This window comes from Entelurus aequoreus, linkage group LG04, assembly GCF_033978785.1.
Source record: "Entelurus aequoreus isolate RoL-2023_Sb linkage group LG04, RoL_Eaeq_v1.1, whole genome shotgun sequence".
Taxonomy (NCBI): Eukaryota; Metazoa; Chordata; class Actinopteri; order Syngnathiformes; family Syngnathidae; genus Entelurus; species Entelurus aequoreus.
Window position 1 is genome coordinate 16,309,943 of NC_084734.1, and position 21,844 is coordinate 16,331,786.

Consider the following 21,844-nt stretch of genomic DNA (forward strand, 5'->3'; position numbering starts at 1 on the left):
AAAAGCACCACTCTGCTATAAATAGCCCTGCGTGTCTTTGCTGGAATGTGATCAAATGGGGATCGGGTGCCGTGAGAGAAAAGGAGACTTTTTAAAAGCCGGGGAGGAAAGGAAGGCGGTAGGACGAGCGAGAGATGAAGGAGGGTGGCGTGGAAAGCGAGGGGGAAGATGCCAAGGTCCACCTCCACACACACGTACATGTAACAATGCCCTGGGACTTGTCAGTCTCTCTCACTGACATACTTCCAGACTGATATGAGGAGATCGGTGCAGCTCTGATATCACGCCAGCATGTCGTACAGCTGAGATTTGGTGCAGGAGAGGAAAGATATCTCCATGTTTGTCTGGGGATTAGGAAACTCAAAAGATATGCCGGTGCAACCATCAGCTGTTTTTTGTGTATCGTATTTTCTGGACCATAAGGCGCACCGGATTATAAGGTGCACTGCCGATAAGATGGTCCATTCAGTAGGGGTGTAACGGTACACAAAAATTTCGGTTCGGTACATACCTCGGTTTAGAGGTCACGGTTCGGGTTCATTTTCGGTACAGTAAGAAAACTACAAAATATACATTTTTTGGTCATTTATTTACCAAATTTGTAAACAATGGCATAACATACATATTAGGGCTGCAACAACTAATCGATTAAATCGATTCAAATCGATTATTAAAATAGTTGCCGATTAATTTAGTCATCGATTCGTTGGATCTATGCCGGGGGTCGGCAACCCGCGGCTCTAGAGCCGCATGCGGCTCTTTATCGCCGCCCTAGTGGCTCTCTGGAGATTTTTCAAAAATGTATGAAGAATGGAAAAAGATGAGGGGAAAAAAAATATTTTTTTGTTTTAGTATGGTTTCTGTAGGAGGACAAACATGACACAAACCTCCCTAATTGTTATAAAGCACACTGTTTATATTAAACATGCTTCACCGATTCGAGTATTTGGCGAGCGCCGTTTTGTCCTACTAATTTTGGCGGTCCTTGAACTCACCGTATAGTTTGTTTACTTGTATAACTTTCTCCGACTTTCTAGGACGTGTTTTATGCCACTTCTTTTTCTGTCTCATTTTGTCCACCACACTTTTAACGTTGTGCATGAATGCACAAAGGTGAGTTTTGTTGATGTTGTTGACTTGTGTGGAGTGCTAATCAGACATATTTGGTCACTGCATGACTGCAAGCTAATCGATGCTAACATGCTATTTAGGCTAGCTATATGTACATATTGCATCATTATGCCTCATTTGTAGCTATATTTGAGGTCATTTAGTTTCCTTTAAGTCATCTTAATTCAATGTATATCTCATGACACACTATCTGTATGTAATATTGCTTTTAATTTGTTGCGGCTCCAGACAGATTTGTTTTTGTATTTTTGGTCCAATATGGCTCTTTCAACATTTTGGGTTGCCGACCCCTGATCTATGCTATGCGCATGCGCAGAGTTTTTTTTATTTTTTATAAATGTTTATTTTTTTTAATTATTTGTTTTATTTAAAAAAAAACAAACGTAATTTATAAACTGCAACATTTACAAACAGCTGAGAAACAATAATCAAAATAAGTATGGTGCCAGTATGCTGTTTTTTTTCCAATAAAATACTGGATAGGATAGAAATGTAGTTTGTCTCTTTTATCCGATTATTAATCGAAGTAATAATCGACAGATTAATCGATTATCAAATTAATCGTTAGTTGCAGCCCTAATACATATACACACACGGTTCATTGCCAGGGTTAATGTGGTCAACATATATACAATTAAAACTAAATAAGATAAGGCTCAGAATGTTTTTTTAACAAAACCTTTCTACATAAAAAGTGCTTTTTTTGATTGATTGAGACTTTTATTAGTAGATTGCACAGTACAGTACATATTCCGTACAATTGACCACTAAATGGTAACACCCCAATACGCTTCTCAACTTGTTTAAGTCGGGGTCCACGTTAATCAACATTAAACTGCCTCAAGTTGTTGCTCAGATTAAATAAAATGACAAAACGTTTCTTCTACATATAAAAAGGGCAACATTAAACACATACTTGCCAACCCTCCCGTTTTTAGCGGTATTCAGCGCCTCTCCCGATAACCTCTCGGCAGAAATTTTCTCCCGACAAACTCCCCTTATTCAGCCGGAGCTGGAGGCCACGCCCCCTCCAGCTCAATGCGGACCTGTGTGAGTGGGGACAGCCTGTTCTCACGTCCGCTTTCCCACAATATAAACAGCTTGCCTGCCCAATGACGTCATAACATCTACGGCTTTTAGAGATAGAGAGTAGAGTGCACAACTGCGCACACAACAAGGAGACGAAGCAGAAGAACGAGGAAGTTACAGACATGGCGACGCCGTCGACGAGCAAGATGAATAAATACGCTTGCAAGTTCCAAAACGAATGGAAACAAGAATTTCAGTTCATCCAGGACAGTTCGAAGGGGAAGGTGTATGTATGTTGCCTGTACATTTTGTAGAACAGACTTCTCCATTGAACACGGTGGCCGAAATGATATACTCATTCATGAACGGAGAAGTTAAACAGGACAATGCTGCCATCTACTGGATAGCCTCCGGAACACTGAAATTCAAGTATTTATTTTATTTATATGTATAATAAAATAAATATATATATATATATATATATATATATATATATATATATATATATATATATATATATATATATATATATATATATATATATATAGCTAGAATTCACTGAAAGTCAAGTATTTCAAGTATTTCAGTTGGTGAATTCTAGCTGTAAATATACTCTCTTCTTAACCACGCCCTTAACCACGCCCCCCACCCCAACCACGCCCCGCCCCCACCCCCGACCACGCCGCCCCCCACCTCCGTATATCGGAGGTCTCAAGGTTGGCAAGTATGCATTAAACAGTTTCAAGTCAACTCAGCCTAAGATTAACTTTTCTTCCGCCCCCCCAGCCTGGCTAACTTGGCAGTAAGAGGATATATGGGCTCATTGTTCTTCCACCATAGAAGTGGGTCAAAATCTAGTTTCTAATGCAATATGGTCTTAAATCTGCTGCTATAAAAACATTTGTTATTGCTTTAGCCCTGCCTGACTCGCCGAGGAGAGGTTGCTTGAATGCGGTGGTGACGCTTCAAATGGGTTAGCATGTTTGACGTGTTGTCAGAAGCAGCTGCTGAACAATGTCGGCAAAACTCCGTCCTCCATTGTTGTATCGCGCAGCCAAAGTGTTCCCAAACGGGAGATCTTAACAAGGCAGGAGGGTCTTCCAGCTCTGGCTTTTACAATTTGTAGTAGCCCGGTCGCTGTTAGCATGCCGTGTGTTGTGCCTCGGTGTGCATTGTTTACACAACGTGCGGTACGCTACTTAATATGTCCGTGTGGAAACTCATACGGTACACCTCCGAACCGAACCGAAACCCCCGTACCGAAACGGTTCAATACAAATACACGTACCGTTACACCCCTACCATTCAGATCTTTTTTCATACAAAGGTGCAATAAACCTCTAAAGGCCTTAGTGGCCACATGCGTGGACAGCACCTTTTAGCTCTTATTTCCCAAATTGTGTACACTACTGAATTGGAGTCTTATGGCCACTTATGTGGACACTTATACTGCCATCTGGTGGTGTCAGAAAAGTATAACATACATTGGAATTTGGAAAAAAAAAAGTGTGAAAATAAAAATGTACATGTCACTACACATGAAGTACACGTTTGTGTACTTATGGACTAAGTGCATCATATCAAAAGATGATATTTAGTTTTTATTCCAATTAGGGTCCAATAAGCCCAAATAGCAAAGAGAAATAAAAAGAAGCATGTAAACAAACAGCTTGGGCCTTAACATGGTGTAATGTTAAGTAGCCTAGTGGTCACACTTAGAGATGTTCGATAATATCGGACTGTCGATATTATCGGCCTATAAATGCTTTAAAATGTAATATCGGAAATTATCGGTATCGATTTAAAAATGTTAAATTTATGACTTTTTAAAACGCCGCTGTACGGAGTGGTACACAGACGCAGGGAGAAGTACAGAGCACCAATAAACCTTAAAGGCACTGCCTTTGCGTGCCGGCCCAATCACATACAGTAATATCTACGGCTTTTCACACACACAAGTGAATGCAATACATACTTGGTCAACAGCCATACTGGTCACACTGAGGGTGCCCGTACAAACAACTTTAACACTGTTACAAATATGCGCCACACTGTGAACCCACACCAAACAAGAATGACAAACACATTTCGGGAGAACATCCGCACCGTAACACAACACAAACACAACAGAACATATACCCAAAACCCCTTGCAGCACTAACTCTTCCGGGACGCTACAATATACACCCCCCGCTACCCCCTACCCCCCCAACTCAACCCCGGCCCCCCCAACCCCGCCCACCTCAACCTCCTCATGCTCTCTCAGGGAGATCATGTCCCAAATTCCAAGCTGCTGTTTTGAGGCATGTTAAAAAAAAAAAATGCACTTTGTGACTTCAATAATAAATATGGCAGTGCCATGTTGGCATTTTTTTCCATAACTTGAGTTGATTTATTTTGGAAAACCTTGTTACATTGTTAAATGCATCCAGCGGGGCATCACAACAAAATTAGGCATAATAATGTGTTAATTCCCCGACTGTATATATCGGTATCGGTTGATATCGGAATCGGTAAGTAAGAGTTGGACAATATCGGAATATCGAATATCGTCAAAAAAAACATTATCGGACATCTCTAGTCATACTATAATTTTATTTTTTAAACACTATCTTGTGGTCGACATAACATGTGATGGTGGTTCTTTGGTCAAAATGTTGCATAGATGATGTTTTACAGATCATCTTCAAGTACCGCATTTTTCCGGACTGTAAGGCGCTCGTAAAATCTTTTTTTTTCTTCTCAAAACTCGACAGTGCGTCTTATAACCCGGTACGCCTAATGTAAGGAATACGTTTGGTTGAGCATACCCACCTCGAAGCAATTTTGTTTGGTACATGGTGTAATGTTAAGTATGACCAGTAGATGGCAGTCAAACATAGGAGATAAGTGTAGGCGGCTCCGTTTGATGTGCTTAAACATGTGAGTATTATTATGGTGTGTGTATTAGGTAAGACCTAATATCTGGCGTTTTGTTTCGCAATATTATGCAAAAGAAACTTTTCTTACCTTCTGGTACCTGCTGATCTGTATTTGGGATCTGCATAAATCCTGAAAAATTGCGCGCGTACGCCTTTGTAGTCCGTGCCGACCCCATAGTCGATAAGCTTCTTCTTTTTCCTCTATCTTCTTGTTATGTGACATTTATCCTCTGCTGTTGCCATTTCTAATATAAAGTAGTGTAAAGTTCTTACTTATATCTGTCAGTTGAAGCGCAATGAAAGCACTAAAACATACCGGTGTAGTGAGTTTACATTATTCACCCAAGGAACTTTAGTTATTAGAGAGTTCCGGTCGGACGGTTTTTAATTTCCGGATGAGGATGACAGTCGCTTAAGGATGCGCCGATTTGTGGGCGGTCTTATTTACGTGGCTCACCTTCGACAGCGTCTTCTCCCCGTCATCTTTGTTGTAGCGGTGTAGCGTGCAAGAACGGGAGTGGAAGAAGTGTCAAAAGATGGAGCTAACTGTTTTTAATGACATTCAGACTTTACTTCAATCAATAACGGAGCAGCATCTCCTCATCCGTGGCGAACTAGTGCAACAACAAGGCCGGAAATGTGTCCCGTGAAAAACCGTCCCACCGGAACTCTCTAATAACTAAAGTTCCTTGGGTAAATTATGTAAACCCACTACAGTTCTTAGCGCTTTGATAGCTCGTCTACTGACAGATATAAGTAAGAACATTACACTACTTTATATTAGAAATGGCAACAGTGGAAGATGAATGCCACATAAGAAGATAGAGAAAAAGAAGAAGCTTATGACTACGGTGTCGACACAGACTACAATGGCAGACGCGCTCACATTTTCAGGACTTATGCAGATCCCAAATACAGATCAGCAGGTACCAGAAGGTAATAAAAGTTGCTTTTGCATAATATTGTGAAACAAAACGCCAGATAAAATATCTTACCTTATGTATGACTGCCATCTACTGGTCACACTTATCGTTACACCATGTACCAAATAAAATTGTTTTGAGGTCGGTAAGCACAACCAGAATTATTCCGTATATTAGGCGCACCGGGTTATAAGGCGCATTGTCGAGTTTTGAGAAAATTCAAGGATTTTAAGTGCGCCTTATAGTCCGAAAAATACGGTACTCAAGTTATTTTGGGGCAGTGTAGCTCGGTTCGTAGAGCGGCCGTGCCAGCAACCTGGCGGTTCGAGGTTCAATCCCCGCTTCTGCCATCCTAGTCACAGCTGTTGTGTCCTTGGGCGAGACACTTCACCCACCTGCTCCCAGTGCCCACCCACACTGGTTTAAAAATGTAACTTAGATAATCGGTTTCACTATGTAAAGCGCTTTGAGTCACTAGAGAAAAGGGCTGTATAAATACAATTCACTTCCCTTCACTTCACTTATGCGCTGTGTATTTTTAGCAGCACTATTAATGCCTCAACTCTAAATATGGTCAATGCACTAAATTCACAACAAGACGTTCTCGTAAAAGATTGAACGCAATTCTTTTTATACATCAAATTCGTCACAGTGAAGACAAACGATGACTCAAACAACAGTTAAGTTTAAAAGTAGGCTTTGTAGCGCGTCCTCTCTCCTTCTCTGTGCTGTGGTTCGACCATCTGGCTGCTGCATCACAGGGACACGCTGTCCTCAGAAGCTTCATGTTGTTTTTGTTCAAGCTGCGTCTAATCAGTCGAGCCTCCTTTCCAAACATGTGACCAAGGTTTGCTGTAACTTTTTATAGGACCACGGAAAGTGCTCCAATAGACCTATAGGCCATTACTCACATGTTTGCTGAGGCCAGTGTTTTAAAATGGCAAATGGCCAGTTTTGTTCTAAACAGTAGTATCATCTCTAAGGGGGAACTGCATTTTTTTTTTAGAATGTTTATCATTCACAGTCCTTATGTAAGACAAGAACTAGGGCTGTCAAGTGTTTTGTTATTTTTAATATTTTTAATCACGCTCTAAACCTGTGATTAATCATGGTTAATCACCAGTTATTACAAAACCAGTAGATTTTTTTTATAGAGGTTTATTTGAAATAGGGACAGATACAAAAACATAGACATCTGAAACAGTTATCCGATGTATGCATCATAGTGTTTGTAGCCAAAGCTAATTTACAACACTTGTCCCCAACAACAACAACAACAACAACACAGATCCAACATCACTAAAATAGGAAAAATAAAAAATAGAATGAGTCGATTATAATGATAATAGTAATAAAACAGACAAAGTGCAAACTAGATAAAAGCCAATAATAATAATAACACAGACAAAGTGCAGACTAGATAAAAACCAATTAGTAAAAATGAGTAAAAACTAAACATGGGAACAGGATTGTTGCTCGACTAGCCATAATTAGGGCCCGCACGGCCCATTGTCAAAGGAATCCCAAAGGGAGTCCTTTTGCAATGGGACGAACGGACCTATTGAATTTGTAAGGTTTTATTATTATTATTAGGGCCCGCACGGCCCATTGTCAAAGGAATCCCAAAGGGAGTCCTTTTGCAATGGGACGAAAGGACCTATTGAATTTGTAAGTTTTTATTATTATTATTATTATTATTATTATTATTATTATTATTATTATTATTATTATTACGCCGCCACAAAAAACTCTAATTTGACCCACTTAACATGCTTCAAAACTCACCATATTTGACACACACATCAGGACCTGCGAAAATTGCCATCTAATAAAAAAACCAAACCCCAAAACTCAAAATTGCGCTTTAGCGCCCCCTAGGAAAAATAATGGTAAATAAATGGGTTATACTTGTATAGCGCTTTTCTACCTCAAAGCGCTTTGACAGTATTTCCACATTCACCCATTCACACACACATTCACAAACTGATGGCGGGAGCTGCCATGCAAGGCGCTAACCAGCAGCCATCGGGAGCAAGGGTGAAGTGTCTTGCCCAAGGACACAACGGACGTGACTAGGATGGTAGAAGGTGGGGATTGAACCCCAGTAACCAGCAACCCTCCGATTGCTGGCTCGGCCACTCTACCAACTTCGCCACGCCGACTGCCTGTAACTCCCACTAGGAAGGTCGTAGAGACATGAAACAAAAACCTCTATGTAGGTCTCACTTAGACCTACATTTCATCATTTGACATCCTCGGGCAAAAACCAACAGTAAGTTGGCAATTTCCCCTTCAAGACAAAAAATTACTAAAAACACTAATTTTTGCCTCTTTGATCTTTAATTTGACCCCCTTAAAATACTTCAAAACTCACCAAACTTTTCACACACATCAGGACTGGTGGAAATTGCGATCTAATAAAAAAATGAACCCCAAAACTCAAAATTGCGCTCTAGCGCAATTTTTGAATAAAACAGAGACAAAACTGCTCCTCGGAGGAAAACACAGACAAAACTGCTTGTAACTTCCGGTAGGAAACAAAAACCTCTATGTAGGTCTCACTTAGACCTACATTTCATAGATTGACATCCTTCAGCAAAAATCAACAGGAAGTTTGCAATCTCCCCTTCAAAACTACATTTTTGTAAAAAACGGTCACCAAACATCAAACATTATCTCCTCTGAGCGTGTTTGTCGTTTCAGCTTCAAACTAGTACAGGAGAGAGATTGAACCCTTCTGATTGAAGGATACTCAAAGAGTTTGGATAAGTGCTACGGTTTTGATTTTACGAGCCTTCAACGAACCACTGTGCCGCAGCACCTAGGAAAAAAACACAGACACAACTTCCTCTAACTCCCAGTACGAATATCGTAGAGACATGAAACAAAAACCTCTATGTAGGTCTGACTTAGAGCTAGATTTCATACACTGACCACTTAGGACTAGCACCTGCCAAATATGCGGGCCCGATCAACGCTGCTTGCAGCTTTAATTTTGTTTGTTTTTTGAAAGTGACAAGTGCAGGTATACTTTTCAAAGTGTCCGGTAAAGAGTTCCATAGTTGTGGTCCTTTTATTGAAAAGGCAGTCTGGGCAAAATATGTTCTACGGAATGGAACACAACAGTTGCCTTTTGACACTGCTCAGGTGGTAGATCTGGTACCACTTTGCAGTCTTGTAATTGCCTTGCAGAGCAATTGGGGAGCAGAGTTATCCAAGCATTTAAAAAACAGTTTGACTGTGTGTAACAAAATAAAATTGGTAAAACTTAAAATATTGTATTTGGTTAAAATTTGGCAATGATGATATAGTATACTCTTCCTGTCTAGAACTTTCAAGGTGCGGTTATAAAGACACTCAATGGTCTTGATTGATGACTGGTGTGCCTGGGACCATGTAGCTAAGCCATAAGATATGTGTGAAAGAATCATTGCATTCATAAAAGTAAAAGAACAGCTAAGAGTTGAGCAGTGTCTTATAATCTTAAAACAGCCTAGGTTTGCCTAGGTTGTGTAAATGGTAAATAAAAACAGAATCATTTTCAACTTATATTCAATTGCATAGACTGCAAAGACAAGATACTTAACGTTCAAATTGGTAAACGTTGTTGTTTTTTGCAAATATTAGCTCATTTGGAATTTGATGCCTGCACCATGTTTCAAAAAAGCTGGCACGAGTGGCAAAAAAGACTGAGAAAGTGGAGAAATGCTCATCAAACACTTATTTGGAACATCTCACAGGTGAACAGGCTAATTGGGAACAGGTGGGTGTCATGATTGGGTATAAAAGCAGCTTCCATGAAATGCTCAGTCATTCACAAACAATGACGGGGCGAGGGTCACCACTTTGTCAACAAATGTGTGAGCAAATTGTCCAACAGTTTAAGAACAACATTTCTCAACCAGCTATTGCAAGGAATTTATGGATTTCACCATCTACGGTCCGTAATATCATCAAAAGGTTCAGAGAATCTGGAGAAATCACTGCACGCAAGCAGCAAGGCTGAAAACCAACATTGAATGCCCGTGACCTTCGATCCCTCAGGCGGTACTGCATCAAAAAGCGACATCAGTGTGTAAAGGATATCACCACATGGGCTCAGGAACACTTCAGAAAACCACTAGTCAGTAACTACAGTTTGTCGCTACATCTGTAAGTGCAAGTTAAAACTCTACTATGCAAAGCGAAAGCCATTTATCAACAACCCCCGCTGGGCCCGAGCTCATCTAAGATGGACTGATGCAAAGTGGAAAAGTGTTCTGTGGTCTGACGAGTCCACATTTCAAATAGTTTATGGAAACTGTGGACGTCGTGTCCTCTGGACCAAAGAGGAAAAGAACCATCCGGATTGTTATAGGCACAAAGTTAAAAAGCCAGCATCTGTGATGGAATGTGGGTTTATTAGTGCCCAAGGTATGGGTAACTTACACATCTGTGAAGGCACCATTAATGCTGAAAGGTACATACAGGTTTTGGAGCAACATATGTTGCCATCCAAGCAACGTTATCATGGACGCCCCTGCTTATTTCAGCAAGACAACGCCAAGCCACGCGTTACAACAGCGTGGCTTCATAGTAAAAGAGTGCGGGTACTAGACTGGCCTGCCTGTTTGTCCAGACCTGTCTCCCATTGAAAATGTGTGGCGCATTATGAAGCCTAAAATAGCACAACGGAGACCCCCGGACTGTTGAACAACTTAAGCTGTACATCAAGCAAGAATGGGAAACAATTCCACCTAAAAAAAAGCTTCAAAAATGTTTCTCTTCAGTTCCCAAATGTTTACTAAGTGCTGTTAAAAGGAAAAGCCTTGTAACGCAGTGGTAAAAATGCCCCTGTGACAACTTTTTTGCAATGTGTTGCTGCCATTAAATTCTAAGTTAATGATTATTTGCAAAAATAAATTCAGTTTCTCAGTTTGAACATTAAATATATTTTCTTAGCAGCCTATTCAATTGAATATAAGTTGAAAAGATTTAGCAAATCATTGTATTGTTTTTTGTTTTTTTTTACGATTTACACAACGTGCCAACTTCACTGGTTTTGGGTTTTGTATTTGCTTGCATGAATAAAATCTGCTGAAGAAAATATATTCCGTTTTCGGATGTTCTTCTTTTATGGGTTCAATAGTGTACTCCATTGTTAGCCACCTCGTACTTGCGGTGTTTTTACGACTTAGAATGCTTAAAAAAAACAGAAAAAACATATATTATTGTCTTACATAGGGATTGTGAATGATAGGGCACTCCACTGTTTTTTGTTTAATTTTGCCTTTCTTACGTGTCTGTGCTTTTTCCATAATTTAGCTGTTTTAAAATATTTATCAGATGAAATTGATACCATATTGCATTGGGTAAGCATGAATTAAACTTAGTGGTAGTATCTTTTTGATCAGCTTGTCGGTCACAATCATTTTAACAAATAGTCATTGTAATGGTTTTATTTGTTTCAAACTTGCTTTTAACAAGTTACATTGAGGAACATCACACACACACACACATACTGGTTATCATTTGGAATGGGGACCAAGGTTTTGATCATCACTTGTGGGGACCACCCTTTCTACAGGTTGTGGAGGCATAAAAAAATAAGGTAAAATGGCCACTGCCCAGTTAGCTCATACACGTTTTTAAATCTCTGGATTGATGAAGTAATGTGCTGATCATTCTTACTGGGGACCCTGGGGTAAAAGAGTTAATATGGTTCATGGGGACCAAATTTAAATAATTTTGCATAATTCACACAAATTTGTATGTGACTACTAAGGACCATTTAAAAAAAAAAAAAAAGTTCAAATTAAATATGACATGATCCTCAGAATCATTTATAAAGGTTTCCCTTTAGGGTACCTGTTTTTTGTCCCCATACCGTCAGAGGTCCCCTAAAGGTGACTGTGTAAACCAGGGGTGGGCAATTAATTTTTACCGGGGGCCGCATGAGCTACCCGAGCACTGCTGGAGGGCCACATCGACAATATTTCAATTAAATTTTGCTCAATATTATTTTTGATATATACCGTAAGATAAATAATAATAATAATAATAATAATAATAGTAATACTTCAACATAGTGTGTGTAACAGCATTCCATTACTAATATATATAAATTAACATTAATAATAAATGACAGTAAAATAAGCACACGTATGACTGAGGAGTCATAGTGTAACTTTGTGTGGTGTTTGAGTTGTCCGACTTTTTGTGTGGCCTTAAACGCACCAGTGGTTTAGTGCTATGCGTGTTGGTGACAGATGACAAGTTGGTTTTGGCCTGGTTTGTACGGCAGAAAATGACTAGTTTTTCGAGTTAGAATTGTTTTACTCATGTTTTTGGTGTGGTTATGTCCGAATATAAACAGTTTTGTTCAATAAAGTGATCGATATAATTCCTGTCCTCGAAGCATCTCGATAGACGTTACAATAATTGAACGGTGTTCAATTGAACGGTGTTGACGAACACCATTAGGGCCGCTTGTTGTCACTGTCACTCAAAGTTGCATTGCAAAATTCCATAGAATAAATATGTTTATTTTGTTTATAATTCAGATGGGATTTGATTTGGTGCGCGGCATATACTTGCTGCGCGCAGCAGACGCTTGAACAGTGCGCAATTGCGCAGGCACGCACCTTAGGTGAGGGGACGTTGCTTTGCAGTTCATGTGTTGTTGAAAACACGGCATTCCTCATCAACTTTTCTCTTTTTGGCGTCTCGGGTGTAAACCGTGCATCACTTGTCGCTGCATGTGCACCTTCACTCGCAGGTTACACACGGACACACGCCCATAAATAATACTTTTCAAAATAAAAGCAGCACAGTTGTATTGCGCGCAGGACATAGATGTTTTTTCAACTTTATTTTGTAATTGCAGTTGTTCACATTCACTCACAATCACGCATACGTCCACACGGAAGTAATACAAATAAAGATTTTCAAAACAAAAGCAGCACCGTTGTATTGCACACTCGACATAGATACTTTTTTAAATTTATTTTGTAATTTATAATTGGCCTCACGCGGGCCGGACAGGGACGCACAAAGGGCCGGATGCGGCCCGCGGGCCGCAGAATGCCCAGGTCTGGTGTAAACAGAGCGATGTCCCCATTAAGTAAGCATTGCCAGCACACACACACACACACACACACACACACACACACACACACACACACACACACACACACACACACACACACACACACACACACACGCACGCACACACTTTCACAATTCAGCATATCCATCCATCCAACCATTTCCTACTGCTTGTCCCTTTCGGAGTCGCGGCGGGTGCTGGAGCCTATACCATCAGTCTGAGAAAGCAGAGCCCATTTAATCGTATCACTTCTCCATGTCTCGGCAGTTACTGATTGTTTGCTGACTTCCTGCCTGTAAATGTTATCATTTTCGAAAAGGAAGCGAATATAATAGAGAATGTCTCAAAATAGAAAGATAGCTTATGCAGTGATGAAAGAGAAGGGGAAAAACTAATACTTTTAAAGGAAATAAATCAGCAAAGCATGTAAAGAAAAACAATTGAAAATCAAATAAACAAAGATACATGAATAAATACATTTACAGGGGTAAACACATGCAATAATACATGCAGGATGTAGGCTAAGTGATATAGTCATTTATTAAAGGCAACCATTAGAGGTAATGCTGCATTGCTGACTTCACTAGCCTGTGTGCTAACTTCTTTAGCCTGCGTGACCTCACTTGCCATTGGGAAATCGGCAAATATGTGGCTAATCTTAACTCCTGTTTCTTTTCCAATGTCCGTACCTGAGATATTGCACCAGAGCAGATGTTGACTTTCTTTAGACCGCAAACTACAAAACCCAAAATCAGTGAAGTTGTGTAAATGGTAAATAAAAACAGAATACAATGATTTGCAAATCAACTTATATACAATTGAATAGACTGCAAAGACAACATATTTAATGTCCACACTGAGAAACGTCATTTTTTTTTGCAAATAATCTTTAACTTATAATTTAATGTCAGCAACACATTGCAAAAAGTTGTCACAGGGGCATTTTTACGACTGTGTTACATGGCCTTTCCTTTTAACAACACTCAGTTAGCGTTTGGGAACTGAAGAGACAGATTTTTGAAGCTTTTCAGGTGGAATTCTTTCCCATTCTTGCTTGATGTACAGCTTAAGTTGTTCCAACAGTCCGGGGTCTCTGTTGTGGTATTTTAGGCTTCATAATGCGCCACACATTTTCAATGGGAGACAGGTCTGGACTACAGGCAGGCCAGTCTAGTACCCACACTCTTTTACTATGAAGCCACGCTGTTGTAACACGTGGCTTGGCATTGTCTTGCTGAAATAAGCAGGGGCGTCCATGATAATGTTGCTTGGATGGCAACATATGTTGCTCCAAAACCTGTATGTACCTTTCAGCATTAATGGTGCCTTCACAGATGTGTAAGTTACCCATGCCTTGGGCACTATTACACCCCCATACCATCACACATGCTGGCTTTTCAACTTTGCGCCTATAACAATCCGGATGGTTCTTTTCCTCTTTGTTCCGGAGGACACGACGTCCACAGTTTCCAAAAACAATTTGAAATGTGGACTCGTCAGACTGCAGAACACTTTTCCACTTTGCATCAGTCCATCTTAGATTAGCTCGGGCCCAGTGAAGCGTTTCTGGGTGTTGTTGATAAATGGCTTTCGCTTTCCATAGTAGAGTTTTAACTTGCACTTACAGATGTAGCGACCAACTGTAGTTACTGACAGTGTTTTTCTGAAGTGTTCCTGAACACATGTGGTGATATCCTTTACACACTGATGTCGCTTTTTGATGCAGTACCGCCTGAGGGATCTACGGTCCGTAATATCATTGCTTACGTGCAGTGATTTCTCCAGATTCTCTGAACTTTTTGATAATATTACGGACCGTCGATGGTGAAATCCCTAAATTCCTCGCAATAGCTCTTTGAAAAATGTTGTTCTTAAACAGTTGGACAATTTGCTCACGCATTTGTTCACAAAGTGGTGACCCTCGCCCCATCCTTGTTTGTGAATGACTGAGCATTTCATGGAAGTGTGTTTGATGAGCGTTCCTCAATTTTCTCAGTCTTTTTTGCCACTTGTGCCAGCTTTTTTTTAAACATGTTGCAGGCTTCAAATTCCAAATGAGCTAATATTTGCAAAAAATAACAAAGTTTTCCAGTTTGAACGTTAAGTATCTTGCAGTCTATTCAATTGAATATAGGTTGAAAAGGATTTGCAACTCATTGTATTCTGTTTTTATTTACCATTTACACAATGTGCCAACTTCACTGGTTTTGGGTTTTGTAGTAATGACTGTAACAAATGCGCCCAGTATACGAGTATTTTGAGATACTGTCTCTCTGGTTTTCGTTGTGCTTTAGATTGAGAGCATACATTTGAGTTACAAGCCTCCCCACCGCTAGTTGGCTTAGCAAATGTCAGAAAAAACCCTAAAAGATCCGCCCCAAAACATCCAGTTTTACACGCAAGAATTAGCTTCTCGTTAGAGATCGACATTGACTTTGTTTTCCAACCTTGGGAACAAAGAAGGCAGGTGTTAAGAAGAGCGCTGAGAAGGAGAAGCGGATTAAATCCATTGGATGAAAGAAATAAATCATCAGAAACATGAGCGACTGTGTACCTGACTTAGTGAGGCAGTTGGACTAAAGCACTGCACCATACTGACGCAGAAGCTTGCTTTTGTGCCAGCCAGGGAGGTTAAATAATATCTAAGCAGCGGACATTTATCAATGGGAATATGGAGAAGCTGCTGATGGTGTGTTGAAAGGAGAAGCAGCTCAAGAGAGACACGTGACTGCCTTGCTCATTGTTTCTCAAAAGAGCTCGGGAATCTGTGAGATTGATACTATTTTGATCATATCTATTTATTCGCAAACTTTGGAAGTCTTTCGGTGTCAAACATCATATACCGTATTTTCCGGACCATAGGGCGCACTGGATTATAAGGCGCACTGCCGATGAGAGGGTCTATTTTCGATCTTTTTTTCATATATAAGGCATACCGGATTATAAGGCGCATTAAAGAAGTCATATTATTATTTATTTTTTTCTAAATGTAAAACATACATAACATGTACAGTTGTGCTCATAAGTTTACATACCCTGGGAGAACTCGACCATGCAGCCCATTTTTCTTCAAGTGCCTCCTTATTGTGCATCTTGAAACAGCCAGACCACAATTTTTCAGAGAGTCCTGTATTTCAGCTGAAGTTATTTGTGGATTTTTCTTTGCATCTCGAACAATTTTCCCGGCAGTTGTGGCTGAAATCTTTGCTGGTCTACCTGAATCCCTCATTTTCCTCTTCTTAATCAGTGTTTTAACATTGGCATTCTCACTTCCTTGGATATCTTTTTATACCCCTTTCCTGTTTTATGCAGTTCAATTACCTTTTCCCGCAGATCCTTTGACAATTCTTTTGCCTTCCCCATGACTCAGAATCCAGAAACATCTGTGCAGCAGTGGATGAAAGATGCAATGGTCTGTCAGAAGCCCAGAAACTCACTGACCTTTTATACACACACATTAATTACAAACAAACAGGTCACAGTTGAGGATTGGAACCTTGATTAGCCATTCAAACCTGTTTGTGTCAACTTTTGTGCATGTTATCAGATCAAAGTCACTGGGGTATGTAAACTTTTGATCAGGGTCATTTGGGTACTTTCTTTTATCATTGTGATTTAAAAAGAGTAAACGCAGTTGTTTGCCAATAAATAGCTTCACACAACCATTAAGCATGAGTGGAAGAAAGGTTTTTGTGTTGTCATTCATATTCTCTGAAGAATGGCCAAGAAATCATATATTCTCCCAGGGTATGTAAACTTATGAGCACGACTGTAATGGTGGTTCTTTGGTCAAAATATTGCATAGATGATGTTTTACAGATCATCTTCAAGCTGCTTTCTGACAGTCGCTTCAGGATGCGCCGTATTGCGGGCGGTCTTATATACGTGGCTCACCTTCGTCAGCGTCTTCTCCCCGTCATCTTTGTTGTAGCGGTGTAGCGTGCAAGGACGGGAGTGGAAGAAGTGTCAAAAGATGGAGCTAACTGTTTTTAATGACATTCAGACTTTACTTCAATCAATAACCGGGCAGCATCTCCTCATCCGGAAACAACAACAACGCCCAGAAATGTGTCCCGTGAAAAAAAGTCCGACCGGGACTCTCTAATAACTAAAGTTCCTTGGGTGAATAATGTAAACTCACTACACCGGTATGTTTTAGCGCTTTCATGGCGAGTTTACTGACAGATATAAGTAAGAACTTTACACTACTTTATATTAGAAATGGCAACAGCGGAGGATTAATGTCCCTTAACAAGAAGATAGAGAAAAATAAGAAGCTTATCGACTACGGTGTCGGCACGGACTACAAAGGCGGAGGTGCGCAATTTTTCAGGATTTATGCAGATCCCAAATACAGATCAGCAGGTACCAGAAAGTAAGAAAAGTTGCTTTTGCATAGTATTGCGCAACAAAACGACAGATATATGTCTTACCTTATACACACACCATAATAATACTCCTATGTTGAAGCACAGTACAATCCATCAAGCGGTGTGGCTTCATAGTTTACCAAAGTCCGACTAAAACATTTTGATAGATTTTTGAGTACCGTGTGTAATGTTCTATATTTTCAATGGAACATATACATTGTTGGTGTTTACTTGAGTCATATTGCCATCATAGTGCAGTCTACCTGTATCTATTATATTTGACTGCCATCCAGTGGTCACACTTATCATTACACCTTGTACCAAATAAAATAGCTCCGAGGTTGTCGGTAATCGAAACCAGAATTATTCCGTACATTAGGTTATAAGGAGCACTGTCGAGTTTTGAGGGGAAAATTTTTTTTTAAGGGGGCCTTATCGTCCGGAAAATACGGTATATATGATACTAGCTGGCCCTGCGATGAAGTGGCGACTTGTCCAGGGTGTACGCCGCCTTCCGCCCGAATGCAGCTGGGATAGGCTCCAGCACCCCCTGCGATTACATAAAGCAGTAGAAAATGGATGCATGATACTAACTTCAATATAGAGGCAACTTGTTTCTACACTCTACTGGTACTTGAAATTGATTTCAATTCATTTAGTATTTTGAGTTACAAGCTCTATCATAGAACCAATTAAGCTCCAAAGTTGACGCACTGTTGTGATTCACTCATTTTTTCCTCATTTGCTTCAAGACCAACTATTAACTATTCAAGTTATTGGTTATTATACCGGTCCCTATAAGACCACCTGAGCTTTAAAGTTTTCTATGCTCGATATTGCCACCACTTGTTATGGGTGGCTTAGCGAGGGGGAGACCAGGATCAGAAATTCCAGTGAAAATCTCTCGGTGGTTGTTACAGAGGTCCATTTGTGTGCGTCTAGGGTTTTAGCAAAAAAAGCTTTGGTCAGGTGGTATTCTAACAGGCAGTTTGGGATTACTCGATTACAGCTCCCAAGTTTTTAAACTGGACCATTAGTGCAGGGGAAACTCATATGCTTCAGTTTGCAGTTTGCACCAGTCGGTCGAGTCCAGTAACGTATTGGATTGGACATTTCCGTTCCCTCGGCTGGAGCGCGTTTGTGCTGGCATGGCTGAAAATGAAACACTCGGTGCCCGGCCACCTCTACCAAAAACATCGAGTTATTGCAATGTTTCTTCCTCTTTCACTCCTCAGGAGAATAATAGTGACAGGCTCATACTGGACTACACCCTGCATTTAGAAAACCACTTCCTCTCTCATTCCTCCCACCACAAACAACCACTCATGTTCTGCTTATCATCTTTGTTCTTGCAGAGCCTTGACATGATTTCTTTCACTTCTCAATAGGTGATAGTGGACACCCCCACCAGCCCAGTCACCAGTGGCCTACCTTTATGTTTTGTGATTACAGTGACAGCCATCAAGCAGGTAAGAGGCTGCCTAACAAGGCCGCATGTTGAAATGTGATAATACACTCATTTCCCACTTCATTCTAGTCTAAATGGTAAATGGGTTATACTTGTATAGCGCTTTTCTACCTTCAAGGTACTCAAAGCGCTTTGACACTATTTCCACATTCACCCATTCACACACACATTCACACACTGATGGCGGGAGCTGCCATGCAAGGCCCTAACCACAAGCCATCAGGAGCAAGGGGGAAGTGTCTTGCTGGAGTCATCCATCCATCCATCCATCCATCTTCTTCCGCTTATCCGAGGTCGGGTCGCTGGGGTCGGGTCGCATGTGTCCTGGGTCTTCCCCGTGGCCTCCTACCGGTCGGACGTGCCCGAAACACCTCCCTAGGGAGGCGTTCGGGTGGCATCCTGACCAGATGCCCGAACCACCTCATCTGGCTCCTCTCGATGTGGAGGAGCAGTGGCTTTACTTTGAGCTCCTCCCGGATGACAGAGCTTCTCACCCTATCTCTAAGGGAGAGCCCCGCCACCCGGCGGAGGGAGCTCATTTCGGCCGCTTGTACCCGTGATCTTGTCCTTTCGGTCATAACTGTTGCGTCTGACCAGTCTTCTCTCTCAGGGAATTAAAGTCACTAGTCAATCCCAAGTTCTTTCAGATGACATATATGCAGAGTAAGAAGGACCATCAAGACAGAATAGGAATATTATCAAGTTTTACTAAAGCTCTAGGAGACCAGTCCAGACAAATGCGGTCATACCGGCATCTCGAAATGGGCTAACATTCAAACGGGAAGAGACAACTTCTTGAATACGAAAACAGCCCTCACCCTGTCCAGAAAGGAATACAGCCTCATTGTTCTAATACAGATAAGATAAAAGGGGGTACTCGCATGACTATGAATAAAGAAAGAACTCTTGAACATAAATGCATTCTCCACATAACCCAAAGCTCATGACCATAGGTGAGGATGGTATCGTAGATCGACCGGTAAATTGAGAGCTTTGCCTTCCGGCTCAGCTCCTTCTTCACCACAACGGATCGATACAGCGTCCGCATTACTGAAGACACCGCACCGATCCGCCTGTCGATCTCACGATCCACTCTTCCCTCACTCGTGAACAAGATTCCGAGGTACTTGAACTCCTCCACTTGCTCGAGTCATACCAAAGACTATAAAAATGGGACCCATTACCTCCCTGCTTGGCACTCAGCATCAAGGGTTGGAATTGGGGGTTAAATCACCAAAAATGATTCCCGGGCGCGGCCACCGCTGCTGCCCACTGCTCCCCTCACCTCCCAGGGGGTAAACAAGGGGATGGGTCAAATGCAGAGGACCAATTTCAGTGTGTGACAATCATTGGTACTTTAACTTTAACTTTAAATGCCTACTGAAACCCACTACTACAGACCACGCAGTCTGATAGTTTATATATCAATGATGAAATCTTAACATTGCAACACATGCCAATACGGCCGGGTTAACTTATAAAGTGCAATTTTAAATTTCCCGCTAAACTTCCGGTTGAAAACGCCTTTGGATGATGACGTATGCGCATGACGTAGCCAGTAAAACAGAAGTATCGGTAGCCCATTGAAGCCAATACAAAATAGCTCTGTTTTCATTTCATAATTCCACAGTATTCTGGACATCTGTGTTGGTGAATCTTTTGTAATTTGTTTAATGAACAATGGATACTGCAAAGAAGAAAGTTGTAGGTGGGATCGGTGTATTAGTGGCTGGCTGTAGCAACACAATAAGGAGGACTTACTTAAATAGCAGACGCGCTAGCCGACGCTAGCCGCCGACCGCATCGATGATCGGGTGAAGTCGATCACCTGCTGGAACGCAGGTGAGCACAGGGGTTGATGAGCAGATGAGGGCTGGCTGGCGTAGGTGGATAGCTAATGTTTTTATCATAGCTCTGTGAGGTCCGGTTGCTAAGTTGCTAAGTTAGCTTCAGCGTCGTTAGCAACAGCATTGTTAAGCTTTGCCAGGCTGAGAATTATTAACCGTGTAGTTACATGTCCCTGGTTTAATAGTATTGTTGATCTTCTGTCTATCCTTCCAGTCAGGGATTTATTTCTTTTGTTTCTATCTGCATTTGAGCCAGATGCTATCACGTTAGCTCAGTAGCTAAAGAGCTTCGCCGATGTATTGTCGTGGAGATAAACGTCACTGTGAATGTCCATTTCGCGTTCTCGACTCTCATTTTCAAGAGGATATAGTATCCGAGGTGGTTTAAAATACAAATCCGTGATCCACAATAGAAAAAGGAGAGAGTGTGGAATCCAATGAGCCAGCTTGTACCTAAGTTACGGTCAGAGCGAAAAAAGATATGTCTTGCACCGCATTCTAGTCCGTCACTCTCACGTTCCTCATCCACGAATCTTTCATCTTCGCTCAAATTAATGGGGTAATCGTCGCTTTCTCGGTCCGAATCGCTCTAGCTGCGTTGAAAACAATAGGAAAATATGAGGAGGCGAACAACTGACTATGTCACGCTAATTCCGGTAGGGGCAAGGCTTTTTTTTATCAGAGACCAAAAGTTGCAAACTTTATCGTCGTTGTTCTATACTAAATCCTTTCAGCAAAAGTATGGCAATATCGCGAAATGATCAAGTATGACACATAGAATGGATCTGCTATCCCCGTTTAAATAAAAACATTTCATTTCAGCAGGCCTTTAACTTTAACTCAAGGACACAACGGACGTGACGAGGTTGGTAGAAGGTGGGGATTGAACCAGGAACCCTCAGGTTGCTGGCACGGCCACTCTCCCAACTACGCTACGCCGTCCCCATAGTGTAGACTTCCTCCTTCCTATAATAGGGCTCTGTCTTCATTGTGCAAGTACATGACTAGTGCTGTCCTGCACTTTGTAATAATATGCTTCTGGTGAATTCTGATTAGGGGGGTGGAAAG

General features: G+C 41.1%; 1 protein-coding gene across 11 annotated transcripts in view; it reads left to right on the forward strand.

The window, feature by feature from the left end:
* The window catches only part of atp11c (ATPase phospholipid transporting 11C), a 189,013-nt gene that overhangs the window by 98,109 nt on the left and 69,060 nt on the right, over positions 1-21,844 (forward strand). For all 11 annotated transcript variants that reach the window (XM_062044317.1, XM_062044323.1, XM_062044316.1 and 8 more), the window contains exon 4: positions 18,850-18,930. In XM_062044317.1, coding sequence (XP_061900301.1) covers positions 18,850-18,930 — 81 coding nt within the window. The remainder of the gene's footprint in view (positions 1-18,849; positions 18,931-21,844) is intronic.